Source organism: Parus major, chromosome 12, assembly GCF_001522545.3.
Source record: "Parus major isolate Abel chromosome 12, Parus_major1.1, whole genome shotgun sequence".
Lineage (NCBI taxonomy): Eukaryota > Metazoa > Chordata > Aves > Passeriformes > Paridae > Parus > Parus major.
This window is the reverse complement of record NC_031781.1, coordinates 9,550,938-9,574,152: the sequence shown is the minus strand read 5'-3', so window position 1 is coordinate 9,574,152 and position 23,215 is coordinate 9,550,938. Positions and strand designations below refer to the sequence as shown.

Here is a 23,215-nt window from a genome sequence, read left to right as displayed (position 1 = left end):
ATTTAATTTAAGAGAAACGTCTGCAGTGGGGTGAATATGTGAAGCAAGCTTTTTATTACAGGCAGCAGTAAGGACGCTGGGAGTGAATTAGACATTCATCTTAGTCAGGGCCAATCTAGTGGCACAGAGGAGGTTTTCTTTTTAACCCTCTCCTAACTGTTCAATAGCAGCAGGTAACAGCTGCTTCAGTCAATAACTGCATTAATTTGTCTTGGCAAATTCATTCCTACATGGATATAAAGCCATGAAGAAGTACAAAGTGTCTGGGAGGTTAAAGCAAGGTTCTTTGAGAATTTCTATCATAAGCACTGCACTAGTAGGAAAAGTGCCAGTCTAAATGTCCATCAATTAATGAAGAAGCAACACAGTTTCCAAAGACAAACACCCAAACTCACTGCAAAAAGCAATTAAGGCCGTATCATCAGCATACAGACCCAGAGACAGAAGGTTCCAAACACAGCACTATGTATGTAACACTATGGCTACTACTTAGGTGCTGCTGACAGGTTCCCTTTTTGAAAGAATTATAGTCTCGGTATTGGAAAGCAAGGGAAAGCTGGAAGAGGTCTATGTATCTGCTGGTCCTTCCACCAGCTGAAGATCAGACTACCCAAGCAGAGATATAACTTAAGTGCTTTAGGAATTGGCAGCTCTTTAGCCTAGTGCAAAATCAGTAATTCCACAGTGAGTAACACACCCTCACTTGGCTTTTCTGGGAAGAACAGCAATTCCAGATGGAGTTAAGAGCAAGATCTTCTTTTTACATTTTACTCTGGGAAACCATTCAAGCTGAACAAAAAATTCAAGACAGAGGCTGATGGTGTCTAAACACATACACTTCGATATCTCTGCTCAGAAACTGATAAACAAAGACACACAGGGTCCCTCATAAAAGCCAACTTAAAAATAGCAGCTCCAGCTGAAAGCAGCAACCTAAATGGGCCAGCACCCTGGAATTTCTTGTGGGCTACAAAGTTCAATGACTGAATTAGCTGCTTTCTGTTACATTATTTGACTAAGACCAGTGTTTGAACCAACTTGAGCAAACCACATTGGTCACCACAGCACAGACAGCCCCAGACACCAGCAATGAGATGCATGGACAGCACTGCCAGTAAATCCCAGGGCACACAGCAGCAGTTTCTGCATGTTGGGAAGGAATCAGACACATCATATAGCTGCTTCGTGTGTTTATATATCCAGGGTCCATTACACACATTTCAGACTAAGCTCAGTGATGCTTTGGTCACATAAATGTGGTGTGTTGCCAGGCTGCACTATACATATAGAGAACCCAATAGGGGGTTAACTGACCTGTAAAACTGCATTCTCCCTTGGGTAGCAGTTGGCTCTGATGGCTTCTCTAACATGTCAGAAAAATTACTCCAGACAGATGCAATACATAGCACATAGAAAGGTTTCTTTCTCTCTCATTATTGCATACTTGACATTTACAGCAGAAAATTAAACACAATTGAAGCATTTCATTCACATATAACAAACTCATCAGCACAGAACAAACAGCCAGACAAGCTAACTTTCAGCATAGGCTGCAGGATGCTGCACTATCACAAAGCAAACACTGTGCCCTCACTACAGGCTATGGGATTCCCCAATCCTGCATGTCAGCTTGGTAACATGGTTTGGATGGAAGAGGTAAGAGCTGTGTTGCAGCTACATGGCCAGGGAAATAAGAGATGGAAGAAGCTTAATAGATTATCCAAATGTCTACTAAAAAACCAGTAATGTTTATGCTACATAACCTAGCACAGTGTAAATAAACTGCATGTCTCATGAGGCTAAACTAATGTGATCAGGAAGGAAGTATTTCTGATCAGCCTCAAGTATTCAAAACTGCTCCTCAGGCTTTGCCACTGATTCGGGTGGAATAGAAAGCTTGCAGAAGTAACCTACTGTTTAGAGCAAAAGGGTATAGACTGGAAGAAAAGGTGAAATCTCATGACAATTTTCAGAAGAACAGGGGTGCTACATCCAAATTTCAGCTGAAGCTGCTATATTCCTGTCTAAACCCTTGTCACATGCCTTGTCACACTGTCAGCAGCACACTCCTGCACACCTGCAGTATTTCCCCTCTCTCTTTCTCCCCCTTGACAGCTGCATTTCAATAACAGGTCACCCGACTCTATTTTTCTATACATTGTTCATGAAGTGCCTAATGAATGAATATTTTAAAGTATTGTGAGTTACTGGGTGACTCTGATCCTACAAAATTTGTCACTCAAGTACTTCCCAATCTCAGTCCCTGTTTTGACAGCTTGTTTGAAACTGCCACCCACTTCCCCAGTGGAGTTCATGCACTCACTGCACCCTTGTTCTTCCCAGGACAGATACCTCCTTTCCTTCTGATCACAGATATGCAGAAGCTGTTCTGAAATCTTCTGTGCAAATAATTAGATTCTATCACTGAGAACAAAAGTTACCACAAAAGTCCAATTCTCAAGTGTCAGCCACTTGCTGTGTCACTGTACTGCATTCAGTAGAAACAGCCTGCCCCAACCACATTTCATTCACCAAACAAAAAAACCCCCAAAAACCCAAACTCTCAAACATACAGATTGATGTCAAAAGTGACTAAAATCTAGCAGTTTTCTTTAACAACCTCTAAATTTGGAAATCAACAACTTCTTCGTTTCAGTCATGAAATTGATGCAAAGAGATTGTGTGACCCATGCAATGCTGGTTCCAGCTCTCCATCTGACTTACTCCAGTGTATCACAAACTCCCCTGTCCTCCTACATGGTTTATCCTCCCAAACAAGTGATCATTTCCCATTTGATCAATGGGTCATCCTGAAAGGCTTTGACTTATACTTCATTGTGTTTTGCCAAATGTGATTTCAACCAAATCTAACTGGCTTCCTTAGACTCCCCCATAAGCTGCAAGCACTGGGGTTGTGGTGGTGGGCTGCGGGTCTCTGGGGGAGCAGAAGGGTAGCATTAAGCAAATCACTGTACTAAACTATATAAAATAAAATTATCCTTATCCTACTGAACCTGCAAATGCAATAACTAATCACCCCTATTAGCATTTGGCATGGCAGATGGCAAGTGGTTTAGAATAATGAGAGACTTTTCCCCACAAGTGGATAATTCCAATGTACATTTGGATGTAAATTCTTTACTGATTATCATGGTAGAATACTGAGCTATGAGAAACTGCCAGTTTGGAAGATGAAAGGAAAACTACTGCCTCTTCCTTCATTTGCCAAGAGACACAGAAGTTAACAGAACTGGATCTCCTGCCCAAAAAGCCATGCACCATTTTTTCCCAAAGATGCCAAGCTACTAAAAGTTGACTAGCAAAGATGAAGAGCCTAAAGTTAGCAGCAAAACAGTCTCTGGAAGCCAAGCAGGAATGAGTCAGAATCTTGTTGCTGGAAGGAGTTCTCTGAATCAGAAAGGAAGCTGGCTCAGCTCCCACAAGGCAGAAAAGCAATATAGCAAGCAATAACTGAATCTGAAAACAACACACAGCCCAACAAGTGACCCGAATAGGGATTTTCTTTCTTCAGATAAAAAACATCATCTAAAAACTGGTTAAGATCTCAGGTCAGGAAGGGAAGGCGTGCAGTCTGCAGGAGATACACAGCACAAGCCCCAAGAATATATGGGTTGTGACAGTGCTATAATGTCTGGGAATTAGTTGGGGAACTGTTGGTCTACTAAATACCTTCCCAGAAAGTTTTCTAAAGAAAGTAACTGAAGATGTGATATGCTGATTTCATATAACCACAAGACATGAGGGACAGCAGGTTCAGTAAATTTCTCCTATGTGAGATGATCTTACAATAAGGTCACACTGCAAATGAAATGTTCTTTTTTTAAAAGAAAACCCTGACTACCCATTTGAACAGCAGCGACTTTTCCAAAATGCCACTGAGTGTTGAACTAGGTTCCCATAGTTTACCTCACGCCACACAAAGGGATGACAAAAATATGAGTCCATTAGTACATTCTGCACTGACAGACTGGCATATCCTGCCAAAGGTGCCAAAACAAATTTAGAGAGGAGATTGAAGCTGCTGGTGTTAAAGTTCAGGTGGGATCTGAAGCTAAACATTCACCTTGTTCAAAGTCCCCTTGCTTCTGCCCACATTCTCTAATCTTCAAAACCACAGTGCCCCCTTTTACCAAGCTGAGCAATTCCAAACACTGACTCAGCAAAGATCCCCGTTAAGCAGCTACTCATTTCTCAGAGAACATCAATAATGGTGTTTCAAAGCAAGCACACACAAAGTCTTAAAAGTCCATTTTTAGGGAAAGTTGGGGTTTTTTAGTTTTGTTTGTTTTTGTTTTTTTAGTGAATATTGTAAACTCAAGAAGTCCCCAGAAAACAGAAAAAACCTTTATAGAAAACGATTCAGATAACATGGTTCTAAGTCTGGAGAACAGTACATGAAGTTCTCAGGTGAAGTGAGCCTGTGCCTCCTGACACTGCTCCAGTGTGCTGCTGGCAGCCCTGCAGACAGCTCAACACTGACCAACTCTCTCCAAGGAAAGAATATACATCCCTGAACAAGTGCTTCTGCCTTCCAAATACCAGTTTTTTGAGTCAAATTAGCTTGAATTGTAGTTGGTACGGTATGTATGTCCCAGATATGCAAGCAAGAGACACTGCCAGGACTAACAGGAAAAATACAAGTATAGAAAGAATCAAATCTATCATGGTTCTCTTACAATAAGCTGAGTATCCCTTAGCCTAGAAACCCATTTTATCAGAGTGACCTCATGAATGATCAAAATCACACAAATAAATGAATAATAAACTGAAGATACTGAAGCCAAATTTGATGGCAGAGATGGCTTTTCTCTTCTATTAGGGAGAAAAGGCTTCAATCTCTCATCAGCTCAGCATGAAACCCCTTCCACCAACTTCCTCCATGCAGATGAATCACCATGATGCAAGGTGTCCACAGCAGTCCTGCCACAGTCCTCATTTCCTCAGAACATAAAAATATAGAAGCTCTGCCCTACACAACAAATTATTTCATTGAATTTCCCCTGCTGGCACTTGCCTTGGTGTCTTCTACCATCCCTCCAAGACTTCAGGAGGAGACTGACTCAACAGTAAGGACACAGCGTGTATAATCCAGAGTCAGGAATACAATTACTGTTCAAAATAGCAACATTGCCCTTGAAATCAGTTGAAACTGAATTAATGACCAGATTGTTAGAGTGTTACCTCAACTTTGCCTCAGGCTGCTAATTAGCAAACAAGTCATTAATTCGCTGGTAACAAGTGGTTTCTCAGGCATTATTGCTTCTGACATCTTTAATTCACCACTCTTTTTGGAAAGCTTCCGCAGACAACTTTAACCTCAGTCCTTTACAGATCAGCCCCACACTATTACCACCAGCACACTACACCACACACACACTGAAGACAGAGGCAGAAAACCACAGCAGGAATAGGCTAAGCTGGGTCATTAATTAATATTCATGACACCTTTCCCAACTCAAGCCAAGGGGAAGTGAAGGCCAAAGGCACAAAAAGTTCTGGATTTTGGTGTGGATCTGCCATTATTTGTAAAAACACAATAAGATACTATGAAACCTGGAGAAACCCTGCTTTCACTATGGTACACATTGGAATATGCAATTCCCAATGTGAAGGCAGAGATCTGCTTTTATTTTCACTGTATTCTCTGCAATAAAGAGCTGTGAACTGAAATATTTCATGTCCTCTGATGCACAAAGTATGACTAAGGTTTGTTTTAACAGCTGCACAAATACCCATGCTTTTGAAAACAATCTGGATTTGGCCTGCCAACAAACCCTGATCTAAGAGCTTTATAAAGGCAACATTACTACAGAAAACAAGTGCTTTTTGTGTAAAAATCGATAGCAACAGAAACATCCCTAACAGCCTACATGGAGATTTTGGCACATCTTCCTTTGCTGTTCGAGTCCTTGCTATTCAGATCTTATTTTATAAATGTCCAAGTTCTACCAACATAGCGGTGTAGAAATGCTCCAGCAATTTTGAAGAGACACCAGTTTTTCAGTGCAATCTCAGTTCACTGGACTCATCTCTCATCACTCATGAGAGGAAACACAATACTGTGAACATTAGATTGAATGGCACTCATTTTATTAACTGGGCAAAACAAAAATCTAATTTAGAAGCAGCATCTTAGCAATCCCCAAGAACTGAACTTCAGAAAGAAGATTCAACATCTTGGATAAAGTACACAATATAATAAATTTTCAAGATTTAAAATTTAGTTCAAAAAAAGAATAATCTGGCCCAATTGGAAAATTTATGCAAATCCACTGCACATATTCAACTTCTATTTCCACATACCATATTCCTAAAGCAGTAGGGGGATATATGTTGCTAGGAAGTCAATGCACTGGTACAAGTAGTTGATTAACAATAGGCCTTCCAGAATTCATAAGGAAAATGTTTACATGTTAAGGTAATGAGTGAAAAACTTTGTGAAGCAGAACCAAAAATGATCAGAAACTTTTTCTCTCAGTAAAATGCACACCATGTAAAATGACACAGTCAAAATTCTCCCATATATTTTTACCCTCTTCTGAAATAACTTTGAGGAAACTCATGCATTATAATCTCTTAGAGAATATTTTAATTTCTTACTAAGAGCAACTTTATAAAAGTGAGAAACCAAAAAGCTTTGACTAATAACCCATCTCTTTATTTAAAGATTATGAAACAGACTCAGTGCAGACAGAAGAAAGAACAACTAGCACAAAGCAAGCACCAAGGGAAGAACAGTGATGAAGCCAAATAATTTTAGTGAAGCTACCATGATTGCAGGGCACAAAAGCACTATATTGAGGTAAGGCTATGGATGAGCTTCTAGCAATAATCAATCTCTTATTCCTGAAAACTCTGAAATCCCTGTTGCAGAGGCCCTTAATTTCAACACTAAATTAATCATTTATCTAATCTAATCTAATGATAGAAGAAATCTCAGAGCAATTTTGTTTGAAAACTATGATGTCTTTACCCTTCTCTTTTGGCTTCACAACCGTCCATATAATAACTGTTTCAGACCTTGTCTCCTGGGCACAGGTCTCTGTTGAAATACCCAAGGCCTCATGGTAGACTTCAAGATTAACAAACTCAAGTATCATCACATTACTATTTTATAAACTTTCCATATCTACATAAAGAAACAAAAAAGTAGTTTCTCTAGGTTCCAGTTGATCTTGCCATTCTAACTGAGGGGGCATCACCCTCATAAAGTCTTGTGCAATTCCATAAAACCTTCATTTCCATGAGTACTGAAAGCAAGCCCTGTTGTCAGCAGACAATTCATCTATGAACTTTCTTCCCCTACCCTCACTGAGTCAGTGTGGTTCCCTATTCCACATTCAGCCAGGAGGAAGCTTACTACTTGCTGGTTTTTCTAACATAATTAACCTTAAATACTCATGTTCATTAAGTTTAAAGCTCTTAGGACCATTAAATGAAACTCTTACATTTTAAGTCCTATATGGGGTAAATCTCTTTGGCAGTTTCAATGCCAAAGAGACATTGGAAAGCTGCCTTGGATTCACAGCTGATCTCCACCAGGATAAGAAACTGACATTCTTTATGCATTCCTTGATAACAGCATAAAGCATATGCAGTCCTCCCAGCACAACATGCAAAGCAACAGTCATCAGTAAGCAGCTTCAGAAACAGTTCTGAAAACTATAGGGAGATGTTAGAGGGAAACTCAGCTTCAGAACATTTTATCTTTTAACAGCTTCCTAATCCCCTCACCCAACTCCTGCAGCTTTACCTTTTAGAGTGACACCCCCACCCAGGCCAATTCTTGCATTCAAAAGTAACGACTACCAAAAAAAATAAATTTTTAAAAAAGTGATAAGACAACCTTCACAAAAGAAAATAAATCACCAAAAAAAAAACCCCAAAAAACCAAATCAACATTTTGAGGATAAATCTAGAGTGCTGCACTAAGCCATAACCTCTTTACTGATGTTTTTTTCCTTCCCCTTAACAGATTCAGGGACTGTAATAACATTTAATCCTCAGAAGCTAATCTAAATGTAACACTCAGAAGAAGACAAAGACAACGCAACAGAAAGAAAATTTGGCCACTGCCTTTTGGGAGTGCTGCTTTATCCCTGGAGCGAGTGCATTAATAGAGCTTGGAATGAAATGCCATTTTATTCTCTGTAGCAGGGAGGGGATTAGCAAGTTGTCTTCTCTAAACCCAGTCTGAGTCATGGCTCTATGAGCACTGAGAAAAGGATGTGGAACGAAGGGAAGGGCGGGGAGCACTGGCTCTTTATTTACACGCCGCTTCCTTTGTGGGTGGTTACTGATGTGCGCAGTTTGCTAAACAGGGAAAGAAGACGGGGGAAGTTCTAGGTCCCCTGACTTTAATTCTCTTGGTTAACAAAAGAGAAAAATAATAATGCACCAATTATAACAACATAGTTGAGACAATATGTCCATGGCAACTGTCCAATTCACCACAGCATACAAGCGACAAGGGCAAGTTGCTTAAGGTGCTGAAAGCTGTGCTCAGTGGTATCTTGTTGCTAGGATCTTTTTCCTGGGAGGAAATAAAACAGATTGGACAGAGCCCAGAACAAAGGAGAAGGAGACACTCTGATAGGAGGTATGTGGAGACGAGAGCAGGCTGGCTTCAGGTGAAGAGACGAGGAACAAAGTCCATTGCACAGGTCAGGCCATGCAGGCATCAAGCCTTGAAGTGCAAACCAAGAGCTAATGACTGTGTCAGTGAGTTAATATGAGGCTCAACAGTAAGTACTTCACTTCTGTTTTTATACAAAGGGAGATAGGAAGGTTTACTTGCCTACCTCGCAGGCATGCTGTGAAGGATCACTGCTGGAAAGGTGTACAATATTCCTAAATCCTGCAATGCTTGACAACCACTAAGGAGTTGAAACAGTCCGTAGAACACTTGACCACTTGTGCAGAGCTGTAAGTGTTGATAAAAGAATTTAAAAAGTCATTAAATGCCAAGAAAACACTGGGGTTTTGTTTCAGAAACTTCTCTTTGCTTCCACATGGACTCTGAAATGGGGTACTCACTGTGGAAAGAGCCCCAGCCCTATTTCCCTTTTCCTCCATCAGCTCTGCTGATACACAGTGGCAGAGGAGAACAAACACAGGGCAGATTGGTCTCACAAGGCTCAAGTGCCAGGAGCATGTCTTCACAGTGTGACAGGGGTAACAGAAGCTCGGGAAGAGACACTATGGTGAAGGATACAGACTCTTTGCAGGTGAAGAAAATGCCACTCCTGGTTTCTTTTCCTTAAGGAGGCATCATAGCCCAGCATCGGAAACAGGCAAGCCTGTACTTCATTTATACTTTGGCTAATATTCTATTTCACATAATTTTGCAGGAGTGTCAGTTTATTCCTGTGAACCAAAGAGGAAGATCTGCATAAATCAGTCTAACCTATCTTAGAACCTACTGTGCTTCTATGTCTAAGACAAAAGTGAAAAACAGGATACACAAACTATTCTTTCCACTGAAGCCAAAAGATCTTGTAGGTTATTACCATAAACAGGCTGGAGAAAGACTTGAATGTAAGATGCCTCACAAGAGAACCTCACAACACACAGACTTGAAGTTCTACCAATTGAGCATGGATGCCAGTGTAGGAAGGAACCTTCCCCTGACCCCATCCCAGCCATATCACAACCCAGATGTGAGGCACAACACTAAGAGTGTTTGTACAGTGTGTTGTACACAAAGCAACAATCTAAAAAGAGTCACTGCAGGCTGATGGAAGTGACACACTGCAGGCTGATGGGGGAAAGCAATGATTCTTCCTGCATGTACAATTATCAAAAGGCATTATCAGTCCCAGATCATGAACTCCAATTCTCAGCTCAGTGCAATCCTGGCTGCTGCTGGAAATTTCTGCTGTAAAGAACTAGAATGCATGATATTCAATGTCGCCCTCAGTTTCACTCTTGCCACTCATCTTGTCCCTTTTCAAGACACCCCCAGGCACATTATTTTTTCACAAAAAATTCACATTAGGGCAGGTGGCTCTTTTTGCTGCAAAGAAGACAGCCCAAGGAATCTGTTCCTTTATAATGGCTCAAGTTCCTATTGCCATCAAATAGCAGAGCACTGTACAATGAGACCAGAAGCCAGGGACTGTTAGATGATAAAGGCTCAAAGAAAAGGGAAAGAAACCCTTAAGAGACTACAAGTGCACTTTCTGAATCTTGAAAGAAAGAATGCATTATCATTTGTGTTGGTCTCTGCCACTAACCTTTGCAAAACATGGTTGCATTCCTGAGTTTCCCACATTACCAGTCTTCGTTTCCACAAGAAACAGAAGAGACCAAAGGAAATGGAAACATCAGGAACCAACCTTCAGACTACCTATAAAAAATAAGGTAGTTACAGTCTGTAATAGTAAGTGAAGAACATCGTACCAGGTCCCAGTCCTTTACCAAGTCACAAGGATGAATCACCACTACACAAGTTCACGACAATTGATGACACATTTGCAGAAGCAAATCCAAGAAATGATCCAATTGATCAAAGACTATAAGAACATTATATCCTATGAATTTTTTAAATTTTATTTTAAAAGAGATTTTATAATTCTGCTGTGGAAAACAGGATGGAAATGCAAGCAATGTGTTAGCTGCCTTGTTTTGGCTTCTTTAGCAACTTATTGCTTGACTGTCCAAACAAAAATGTGAAATTACAACAGGTTATGTGACGCTTTGGCAGTCAAACATAATTTTAAATAAAGACAGCACAATATACTGCACACCCCACTAATATATTCATCACTACTATATTATCTATTTATGCAATTAAGTATTGTAGAGTCTGGATTGGACCCAACCGGACTACATATGCTGCTACTTCAGTTTATTGCATGTTGGCCAACTGTTTACCCAACTGAGATCTGAGTGCTGCTCTTGACAACGTAATTGCTTTAGCCTCATTAATATTAAAGAATTATAGAAAATATTTTTTCTTGGGCAGCTGTTAGTGCATGTGGAACAATTAGTTATATAACACTACTGGCAAATACAAATATAATTTAAACACTATATATACTCATGGTAAAAAGGCAACATTAAAGGGTCCACTTATTGTGCTAAGGCCAACAAAGAAGACCAGAAAAATCATTGCACCCATTCTACGAAAGCATTCATGAAAATTACAACTCTAATTTGAAACTAATAGGGATGAGATTTAGACTGTTTACCTTTTTTTTTTTCCCCTGGGCAATTAAAACTTTTGAAGTGGTGCCATTCTTCCTACCCCTCTGCAGCAGCCAAATCCTACAGTGTGTAGGTTAAATACAGTGGGTCAAAGTTGGAACAGATTAAACATGTTCCATTGCTACTTTGAAAACCCTAGTACCTATTTAATATTAATTTTTAAAGTCCCTCTCTTCTCCCTCACCCTTCCTTGAAAGATCTACCAACTTTAATATTAAACTCCATTAAGTTTGGCACAGAGAGGATGGCAGCTTACACCTCCTCAGCCCCCTCAGTACCTGACAGGAGGTAACTTCACACTCTGTTTACAAGAACATCCAGAAACTACACACAAAACGTTATGAAATGCAACTGGAAGAGCTGAAAAGAAAAAAAAAATGGCTCCTCACTTTATCTGCTCCTCTGCCTTGGCGGCTGCCTCCTGATACTGCTCGGATGTCAGCTTGTAGATCTCTGCATTCTGAAACAAAGAATAGAATGCTCAGCTCTAAAAATTAAAGGCGTCTCAGATCTTATCTTGTCACAAAGTCATCTTCTATAATTAATAACAATTTCCAACAACAAACAGAATATTCAGTTCAAAGAACCCCAGAAATACTTAAGAGTCGATTTTATTCTCAGCAAAATGCATCAAGGCTATAACACATCCTTCATTCCAAGGTTCACCTTTGTGAAAGGAAAGGGGGGGAAAAGGTCACTACCAACCAACCATGAGCTTTGGCTATTCCATGTAACCACAAAAAACAAGGTGTTTCCAGCACAGAGTTATTTTGAGTTTGGTCATGTTTTGTTCTCTTCTTTTATTAATTGCTGTGAAGGATCTTTTAAGTTACTGACATGCAAGTATCAAAATTGGCTGCTAGCACTGGAAAATCCATTTTACATTTCAGTGCTTCTACTTATGTTACTTATTCTTTAAAAGAAAATTATGCAGGCTGCTTCCCTTTTAACAACACAGGGAGGCGTATCAGGTCTCAGCCAAGGCGCTGCCAAACAGAGTCTTGAGTGTCTTGCTGCAGGGCTTAAGAGGTTTGCATTAAATTCTCCTGAACTTGCACAGAAAGAGTTTCAGCTCACAACTGCTCAGTCGCTAAATGTAGAGGATGAATTCCTCCCTCCTTTGGGCTGCACTGAGGAGCCTCCCAGGCACAACCAGCAGGAGAGAAAGGCTGCACTCCCCCAGCAGCTGCACTACAAGGTCTCGTGTCACTAAACCACTGATAAAGCTGCTTTAGGCAAAGCTGCTGGACTCCACTGGCAACTGCCTCGCTCAAAGCTCATCTGCAAGGCTCCCACTCTGAAAAGGCACAAGGAGAAAATATGCAATAATCAATCAAAAAATGTGACAAAATGGTATTGAAAGAGAAGACAGCTATTCATTTAGGGCCAGTTCAAGCTGCTATCTCGTCTCTCCCCAAATTTGGTCATTTTATATAGAATATTATTTTTGCCCTTCTTCATTTATTTTCCCATAAATGCAGCTGTGGTCCTTCGCAGGATGAGCCAACATACTGTTCAGTGGTTGGAAAAAGGAAAGGACAGATATAACTCAAGTTCTATTAGTGGTTCTGCCATTTGTGCAATCTTGGGCAAGTCACCATTTTCCACCTGCAAGTGAGGGATAACAGCTGCCTGTATCTCTGAAGTTGTGTGAAGCTCAGCTAATTGGAAGGTTTATAAAGGCTTTCAGAACCTAGGCTTCAAGGTGCTATATTTAAGCGTTTTATCTCTGGTGCCTGAATTTATGTTACATAGCAAAAGAAACACAGAACAGATTTTGCTTTTTCAAACTTTGACCTAGGAGACAGATTAAAACTGAGAAATCATGGAGGACTAACCACTTCAAAATGCATTTTACCGGCAAATTATCATTAATGTTTTTGTTTACTTACTTGTTACAAAGTGGTCAAACTTCAATGCTATTAAATCCATTTTTCTCCTTCCTATATTGAAAAGTTCAGTTTTTAATGGTGCCTTTTTCTCTGGCCTGTAAACAGACCTCATGACTTACAGCTCCCTGCTGTTACTTATTCACACATGAAACCACAAGACCTGTGCTTCATTAATTAAATTTGCCATTAAAAATTAAATAATGTGAATAAGTAGATGTAAGCGTTATCTCCATTGGGCTTCAAAGGTCTCGCCGTTTCTCCAATTACTACCCAAGCAATTTTCATATTTCATACTGTCTGATTTCTCAAAGGGACTGGATCTGAGAGATTAGAATGAGAGAAACTGGGAAAAAGAGAAAGCAAGGTACCAAATTTCAGCATTTCTCAGGCAATAGGAAGTAGTCCCGTCAGATCCCATTAGCCTGCAGCACTCTGCAGTGAAACAGCAGCGGGAGAGGAAAACAGGAACAAATATGTTGTACGTGAGACCCAGCACGAGGTCGCGTTTAACCCACCCAAAGAAAGGAACAACAGCCAATGGAATCATTTGCTGGATGTACTGTCAATTAAAGTGGTTGTGGCACAACCTCACCTAGTTTATTAGAGAGACTTCAACTGCCCAGTACTTCGGTCAGGTTCGTCTTCAACAACACCAACGATGGACATGGACAAAAATAGCTGGGAAAGGAACCCAGGCTTTAGTTCTGAACTCTGAAGCTGCTAAAAGCAGGCAAATGAGAGTCTGAACAGAGAGGCAAGAATCTCAGTGAGGGAAAGGAGGAAAGACTTGGTTTCAAAGCAACCACCAGGCATCATGCAAAGATTGAGGAGGGGCACAGAACACCTTCAACCTGCAGATAAAGCTGCTGAGTTTTAAAAACAAGAAGGAAACATCTTTCCATGTGATTCAACTGGGCCTCTTGCTGTTGATTTAGACCTCTCCCCCTCAAAAACTCTAAAACCCAATAAAACAATATTTCTAATGCTATGAATCAGTACCTTTAAATGCTTCCCCAAGTAACAAAAACAGAGGGGCTACCATTTAAATCTGAGTTTGTTCAACAAGCAGATTTTTAAAATACATCTTTCTTGGCCTTTAGATCCTTTCCAACCTTGGGGAAGTCACATTCCTGTTGTCTCAAACGTTAAATGAGCAACAAATGGCCTAAATGGGCAAGAGAAGGGCCTTTCAGCATGGGCACAGGCACAGCCGGTTCTGTGATCTGGGATTTCTACTAACAGAGAGAAATTCCCCAAGTGTTCTCATGTGTATTACTTCAGACAGAAGATCTGCTTCATTTTCAGCAGTTTACCCACCACGCTATGGCAGGAGAGAATGTTCTAGTGGCCTAGAACTTTTGAGAGCTTTATAATATAGTTGCAAACGAGGAGCTATGCCAGGAACCACCAGAGCACTTCCCCCAAACTTCAGCAGGGTCACCTCCACACAAGAGCTATTCAGCAGGATCAAGGTGTGGTATTTGCACTTGAAACAAAGTCTGAGCTGCCTGTAGTCTTAGTGAAGTCCTTTATCTTCATAAATGATATTCAATGGTACAGTAAAAGAGAGAACATTCCACATGAAATTACAAGACATGAACGCTGCTTTTAATTTACTTTCACAATATTTGATGCTTGAGATAAAATGGCAGCTCACAAAGAAAAAGTTGAACATGAGACCTCAACTATTATTAAATAAAGCTCCTGGCAGTCTTAGTTGCAGAAATAAGTTTAAAAACATGACCAAAGAATACCAAAAGGGCTCAAATAACAAAAGACACAGAAAGAATGAATGAACCACCTAAAATGTTTCACTTCTCTCAATAAAGCTGAGCCTTAGGGGAGTCAACTTCAGAACATTAGAGCTTTGTCATGTGGGGAGAGAGCTCTCCAGAGAGGACAAACAAACTAAGCAAAGAAATGTTAGTTTGAAAGATTTTTCACTGCTATTAAATGATGGTTCGTAGCAAATAATAAAAACACCAAGAAGTTGTAAAAATACATAACCAGAGCCTAAAGTGCAACAGAACCACTTTCCTTTACCCTGCTGTTTTTCTACAACAGATTTGCTGCTATACCCTTGCTTTCCACTCTTCCAAAGCACTCTTGTGCTAAAAATTCCCTTCCAAAGGGAATCAATTTTAAAACTTAGAGCTAAATTTGGAGCAATTTTAATTCAGCATTCCTCCTTGGCTGCAAACATGCAGAGAAACTCCGGCACTCATTACTACACCTCTCTACACTGCCCAGGCCCTTTCCAGAACATACAGCAAAGAAAGTAGGAAAACATTATAGCAGAAGACTGAGTTCTCAGGGTTATTTCAGGAGGGAAAGTAATTGAAACATAAAGAGAAAACCCTGCCAACTCATTCTCACACTGACATTAAACCACATTCCTTACAACTTCAGTGAAACATGTGCTACTTGCAGTAACATGTAAAACAGAAAACTGAGCAAAACAAGCATGAGGAAATTGAAATTAATCAGATTTTAGGTGAAATTATTTGTGAACACCAAGCAGCAGCATTAAAAGCCTGACACTGGGACAAGGATTTCTCCAGCAGGTTCAGTCCGGGTCAATAGATTGGAAGGTGTCTTGATTTAAAACCAACAAACCCAGCCACCATCACCACAGGTATCTTGAGATATTCTGACACCTCAGAGTATAGAAGCTTGTCAGTGGTCACAGTGTTCAGAGATACAAAGAGGATTAACAGCTGTTGAAATGCTGCCAGCCTAGATGAATGCCAGTGATAGCTGTGATGAAACAGAGCAGGGCAGTGGAGGCCTTGACAAATGCTGCGGAGACAGCCGGGAGATTAGATGGTACAATCTGCCTCGCACCTGACAGACGTGCTGCTTCCATCCCGTCTGACATCCACACTCACCAGCTTGCAGCAAAATGCCTTTGCAAGCCCCTCTCAAACCCAAAAGAGCACAAGAGGCAATGCTGTGAGCTGGGCAATACGTGGTGTGCCCCACAAGGGCACCGCAAGTTTCTGGGAGAAACAGGTAAGGAAAGCAAAGATTACTTCTTACATATCAAGTGTCAGCTGGAAGACATTCCAATTCCTGCTTCCAGCTGCTTCTGAAGCCAGAAATAAGATCTCACACCATCCTGAGAAGCAGCACAACTGTGGCCTGCCTGCATACTCTTGGGGACAGGCAACACACACATGCCCTGGATGCAGCTGCTGCCACGAGCAACTCCGGGAAGCTCCAGAGGAACCTCGGTCAGTGGCAGCTTCAGGAGCCACCTCTGCTCCCAGCAGTGCCTCAGGGAAACAAAGGTACACCCAAGTTCCCCACACCTCAGCTGGTTCACACGCACTGCAGATCAGGCTGTTCATTCTCACCACTCACAAGTCTCATGCAAACAGCTCCTAACTGATTTGAAAAATTACCCCATGTACCTGCATCCCTCCCACAGGTACAGAGGCAGATGAGCCAAACCAATCTGTTCACTGGATGACCCTATGGATGTGTTAAAATCAACCCACACAATCAATCACTGCTATCAGCTTTGCTCCAAAACAGGGAGTTTGGGAATTTCAGAATATGCTGCAAAAAACAATCTCTTCACCTCCTGAGCTCACTCCTCTGGTGTTTCTGCTCAGCCCATTTGCTAGTATCAGCAAGCAGTTAGCTCAAAGAGATCATTCACATTTCCTCCTTCCCATCAAGTGCACATAAAAATAAAAGCCAATTAACGAGGAAGAGAAACATGCCTATAGAGCATATTACTAGAGCACAGAAGTTAAGGGTTAAACTGCTTTTTTGAAAATTCATATGCTTTTTTTCTTAAAAGGTAACAGAGAAAAGATGCAAGGAACTACAAACAGCTTGCTGATACGGGGAAAAAAAAAGATTTTTTTCAGCCAAAGCCAACTTCTAAACACAGCTCTGTTGTTTGCTGTTCATGTGTGGGTTCATCCACTCCTCCTGCTGAGACCAATAATGAAATGAGAGCATTGAATTTGTGTCATTCTATTCTTTCCTTCGGCAATAAGCTGTGAGATCATAAATTTTGGATTAAGATTCAGAGAAAGCATAAAGAGAGTAGTGTCCACAGTAAGAACACAGGCAAGTTAAACTAGTTAGGAGCAGAAGTACATTCCTCTTTGAACAGATTTTCTCATGTCTGCAATATTATCCTGAGTTGAAAGCAAAGTATTAATTCTGTAGCATATCTAGAAAGCTTCTCAAAGATAAAATCCCAAGGAACACCTATCTCCACAAAGCTTGAGGGAGGCGGAGCTGGGGAGAAGGAACATGGCTGGGTTTATCCTGCAGATAACAAACGAGGCACAAAAAGGTTAAGCTACAGTCCCTAAAGCACATGGTGACTCAAAACTCATGGTTCCCAGAACCAGGGTCCCACACCGAGATACTCCATCTGAGTGAAAATGGGTTTACAGATCCAGGCTGTGATCCCACAACACAGTCAGACGGTCTGTGAAGGTACCCTGGGAAGAGTCTAATTAAAAACAGGTATCCCACAGCAAAATGGTATTAGGGACTTCCAAAAGCTTCAAGTGCCTCTCTGGAAACATGCAGAAAAGCCTCATGTTATCATCAAGTCAGAAAGGCAACCAACAAAAAAGAAATTATTTCTACAGAAGCAATTAAAAGGGGAAGAAGGAGAAAAGACAAAGAAACACTGCGTTTATATGAGGTTGCTTTAAAGCACACCCTTTGAAAGACTACAAACAAAGCATTGCCAATTCTTTAAACAAACTCTGGAAAGCAGAAGCAGCTTCAAAGAGAAAGGCCATAAAATTCCAGCAGGTAACTCAGGCTTTCTGACAAGGACAGCAACACCATCGTGAAAGGCCCAGATTAATGCCAGTACTGCTGTAGGGGAGTCTCACCCTGCTCTCCTCCCAGCTGGAAGTTTAGCTAAGATGAGGAATTCACAGTAAATGCCCAAATCAATTACACCTGACAAGTGCAGGTAAACAGACTTCCCAGGCATCGATTAAACATCAAGAGTTCTCAGCATCTGCTTCAGAGGAGTTCTGCACGTGGCTGACGTGCGCAGATAACGTGGTGCCCATGGCATGAAGGGCACAGCACCGCCTGCCAAATCCCAGCACCTGTGCTAGGCAGCTGCACAACTCATCCTGCAGGGGTACTTGGTCCTACCAGCAGACCCACCACACTATCAGCATGAACTCCAAGATCACAGGATGCTGCTTCAAACAACTGGGCATTGTCCATGAGAGAGTGACAGGAAGAGAGAATCGATGCTGAGGGAAACGGAGAAGAAAGAAGGAAACTGCCAAAATATCAAGAGTGCTAAGAAATGCAGGTGGAACTTTCACTCAAAGGCTGACCAGCACTTTCAAGGGGGAATAAAGAGGGGAAAAAAACCCCATCAAACAAAATTGGCAGCCATCAAATACTTGTCATACAATAAAAAAGATATGAAGCACATTCCCCTGTCAGGCCTGTCACAGGAGCTTATTTTGGGAAGAAAGGAAGGAACATTTTAACTAAGGTTTAATGCTGTCATGCCAAAGCTGGTATTTGACAGAGCTTCCAACAAAACTCCCACCACCTCGGACAGTCATGCTGCAGATAAAACTTCCATCTTTCTCTGCTGAGAATATCCCTAAGTCCCATTTATAAACTGCAGCAGCTGGCCCAGTTAACAGTTCCTGTCCCAGTTTAAAAAAAAAAGCTAAGTTAAATTCATGACCCCATCCTTTTACACAACAGGTAGCTAAGGAATGCAATACACTGGCTTCCCAGAGGAAAGCAGAACAGTGGAGCCCAAGGCAACAGGATGCCAAATAGAGCTGGAGAATACTGAAAATAATGCATCACATCCATACACCTGCATGGATAAAGGAACTGCAGGAAAGACAGTCACTATAAGAAACAAACAAAAAAACACTGAAAAACAGAAGTAAGCAAAAGACTGGAAGTTCCACCCCCTCCCAGGGTTTTTCCTCTACCCCCAACTACAAATTATTCTCCATGTGCAGTTTCCAGTAAATCAAGCTTTGCTAAATAACCCCGACATGTGCGGGGCTGAGAACCAGCCAACAAGCAATGATGAGATGTCCCTGGAATGATTAAGGAAAAGGCAGACATCTCTCAGGTTACAAGGAAGCCTGTTGTACTCTCCCCTTGGTGCATATGCAATGCTGCAAGCGCTGTTCTGAAACCTCTGATATTCAAAGGCTCATTTGGTTGACAAGAAGCCTGTGGATTCGTGGACAGATTGTCACACAAACTGTCAGGTTTTTAGAGAGACTATCAGACCTCTCTTTGCCTACGTTATGGAGCACATCAAAGACACAGAAGATGAACCAGACACAGACTGCACAGATCTGACAGAATGGTGGGTGTACATATTCAGAATACTGTACTGCTGGGGGGGGAGAGGCTTAATGTGAATAATCAGGGGCTGAAAGTTCCAGAAATGTGACAGTTTTTGGCAGCAATTCCCATCTTTGCATTTATTTATCGAAGGGAGAAAAACTGCCATACTAGAGGCAAACTTGAGAGAGGAAGAAAAATTGTATCAGCAGCAATTTATTTTGCCACTGTACTTTTTCTTTATTACTATTACTCCCAGAGCATTTTCTGAAGATATTTGTATTTTCAGTCAAGGTTCTCTTACTGTGCTTGCAGGCTCTCTTCCAGTTTATCCAGTAGGAGAGGCTGGTTTAACGATTACAGCCAAAATAGACCGCTAGGACTTCACAGGTCACTGTACACAGTTAATGACACAGACAAATCCACACTTTCACAAGTGCCTGCTGGCTCGCGGATCTGTCTGGAGATGCTCAGGAGCTCATTATTCAAAACTTCAAGCTCAACTTACGGGTAATCAGCACATCTGAAGAAATACACTATTCCTGGACAACCAAAAAGTGAAGAGACAAAAGCTATTATAGAAAATACTAACCTTAAGCATTAAGGTTTCACTTTTAAAGTGGGGACAATCACTTATCTTCCAGTGAGCTAGAAGAAACCTCAGTTAATGAATACCTGTAAAAAGTTCCCAGCTCCACAGTTCAAAAACAGTATTAGAAAGGATAATTTTATGTCATTCTCCCTTATTAGTGGCAGTTGGACAAACATTTAAAAGCAACAATGTATTTCACAGGTGGCAAAAAAAGTTATTAAGCTATTTCTACAAATAAATATTGATTAGTATTTAGAAAGGAAAATAAAATATAAAACGAAACATTCATAATAAGAAAAAGAAAATAGATTAACACAGATTCCTTTGGCCTGCCTTTACAATACCACTGTCACATAACCTCTAGTTCACCCTGCAAGGCATCAGTTATTCCAGAGAAAGGAACACTAGTATCTTTTTATATGTATTTTTCTATTCAAAAGATTGAAATTCACCACACAGCAAACAGCAAATAAATACAATGTTTATCCTAAGATAAAAATAAACCACAAGGAGGACAAAGGAGAAAGGATGGCAGAAGGGATAAGAAAGAAATCAGAAAATATTTGTAAGCAATTATTTGACGGTATCATTCTCTCTGCTTTTAGCTTCTCTTTCACCTGTTTTTAATGCAGCTGTTTTGCCTCCTCTAAAGAGGCATTGAAGAGACACCTCTGCAGCTGGCAAAGAGAGAAGGCTCCAAAGAGAAGCCCAGAAGGACCACAGACCTCCCATCAATAAAGAGAGGCATTTTCACAGCAGAGCTATTAAGCTGTAAATATTAACATGAAAATCAAACACCCAGAGAGAGCAGGAGCAGCCACACAACTCCTGCATTCCTGTACTCCAGCAGAGACTGCTCCAAACACAGCCCTGGGGCAGGATGTCACCCATGGCCCCGTGCAGCTTTTGGGCACCACCAGCTCAGTTGTGGTACTTTCACAATCCAGGCAGAGGAAAGGCAACAAGGCAGGTCTCACTTTTAGCCCATTCACCAATAATAGGAATAATTACTTATTAAACCTGAAAAGTCTCACAACGCCTTGCTGCCAAGGCTGCTCAGGGACACAAATGGAAGAATGTCACATGCACAGTGTACCACACACCCATAGATGCAAGCTAAGTCTACCCAGAATTTATCTCTGAACACAGTCTCTGACAGTAAGGATTATAGAATACAATCAACAACAGACCTTGAACTTGGCATTAAATGAAAAGGAAATATAGGTAGGCTTAAAGTTCCAGTAGAAACATTTTGGTATAAGCATCCTAATTATCAGGGGCTTGTTGCTGTAGCTATAAACTCTGTAAGAAAATAGGCTTGGGAAACAGTGTTTTTATAAATGTATATTATTTTCAGGCTCGTGAAAAAAAAAAGTATCAGTATTTCACCTATATCTGGACAAGACCAAGCAAAAAATTCAAGCTCTTCAACTGGACACAGTTTGAGCTCAGACAACAGGAACACAAAGAAGGGACAGAACTATGCTTTTGCTGGGGAACAACAGGAGGGAATAAAAGCAAACACCACAGACCTGGAGGTAAATCCTCTCTCCACAGAACAAATGAACACACAAACTTAAAACCCAGCACTGTTCTGCTTTCAGCCAGTAAGAACAAATGCTGTGTTCCTCTCTGGGACGCCCTGTGCCTGTCACAGAAATTGATAGTTAGGACACCATTATGTGGGATTCTTTTTTTTTGTTCTTCCTGCAACAAACCCTTGTCTCTAACTGAGGGAAGAGTTATCTCAGTGCCTCACGAATGAGTGATTAGCCATCAGGCAGCAATGGCGCTTTGCTGCTGCGAACGGAAGCTGCATCTCAACAAATGACCTAAAGGTGAAAGGTCTCATACACTACATTTAATTCCCTAAAGAGCCAAAGGAAATTCTGTGGTATACATACCTATTATGAAAAATGAGGTTAAAAAATGCATATACATGCTCAGACAGGCACACATTTTTACACGCCCATATGAGTCGTCTTCTCTGATCAAGAACCACAGTCCAGCCAGTTCAAAGCTTGCTGCATGTCAGGGCAAATTAGATGATTTCTGTCTACTGTCCAGTACATCATGAGACATCTCTAGGGGAAAAAAAAAATTCACAACCCAGGCACTCCTCAATTGACCCAGGCATGCAAGCTCAAAGCAACCTTGCAGCTTTAAATTATGAAAGAAAAAATTTGGCTTCTGTTCAGAAGAATGGGGAGGGAGAAGAAAGGAGAAGGAATTAAACTGGTTTTCTTATTAAAAGACCTGAAATGCAGTATTTGGGAAGGAAAAGAAAAGCTAGCTCTTCTCATAAAATAACCTCGTTATTACAAGCCCTCTCAAGCCAGAGGCTTAGAGCTTTATCTCAGCTTCCACATTTTCTTCTCCCATCTCTTGCTTCTCTGTGGCCTCTTGGAGATGGGCACAGATTCAGCAGCCTCTCAGTGTGTTCCAGCTCTGTGGTCATTCCTCTCTGTTGCTGTCTCCTGTGCAGGGCAACATCTTTTACCTGCTGGCCACTCCACTGCTGAACACCTGCCAGGACAACCTCCTCTCCACATTCGTCAGGGTTCAACTCCCAGATGGTTCTACTGCATCTGAGATGTATATTTACTATTTTTAACTACAACAAAACAAAATTAGCCATGATTTCATATTTATTTACAATGGGGCTAAAATGCAAATGGGTGAGCCAGGAAATCTTCATTTGAGACAAGGTGTTTAATGACAAACTACAGCTGGGATCATCCTTGGGGCAGCAGGATGTATGGGCAAGCCACCAATTAACCCCAAAACCAACCAAACAAAAATCCACCCCTCATCATCATGGAATCAGGAGATTCTGCGACAGGCAAAGCAAGTTTGCAGTGGCTGAAGACCTCACTGTGAGCCTGATGGTGCACATCTATTTAAAAACATTGAACATGTTATTTACAAGCTTCTTCTGAGTCACCCTGGTCTCTGGGGAACGTGCATTATATGTTCAAGAAATTGGAGTAGCTCTTTTATTTATGTTTCTTTAAAATGACTGGCAGATGGGGAAAAAACCTTCAGAGAAGTGGCCCCAGGCTGTCATGAAACATGTATTTAACACACCCACAGTAAACTACTAAACACTTCAGAAGGTACAGCCGCTGTAAATATGGAGTAGTTCTTTTTTAAAGTCTGATCTTTGGACTACTTA

General features: G+C 41.1%; 1 protein-coding gene across 4 annotated transcripts in view; it reads right to left on the bottom strand.

The window, feature by feature from the left end:
* Positions 1–23,215, bottom strand: part of CHCHD6 (coiled-coil-helix-coiled-coil-helix domain containing 6) — a 109,654-nt gene that overhangs the window by 40,589 nt on the left and 45,850 nt on the right. For all 4 annotated transcript variants that reach the window (XM_033517361.1, XM_033517359.1, XM_015641313.2 and 1 more), the window contains exon 7: positions 11,619–11,689. In XM_033517361.1, the coding sequence (XP_033373252.1) occupies positions 11,619–11,689 (71 nt within the window). The remainder of the gene's footprint in view (positions 1–11,618; positions 11,690–23,215) is intronic.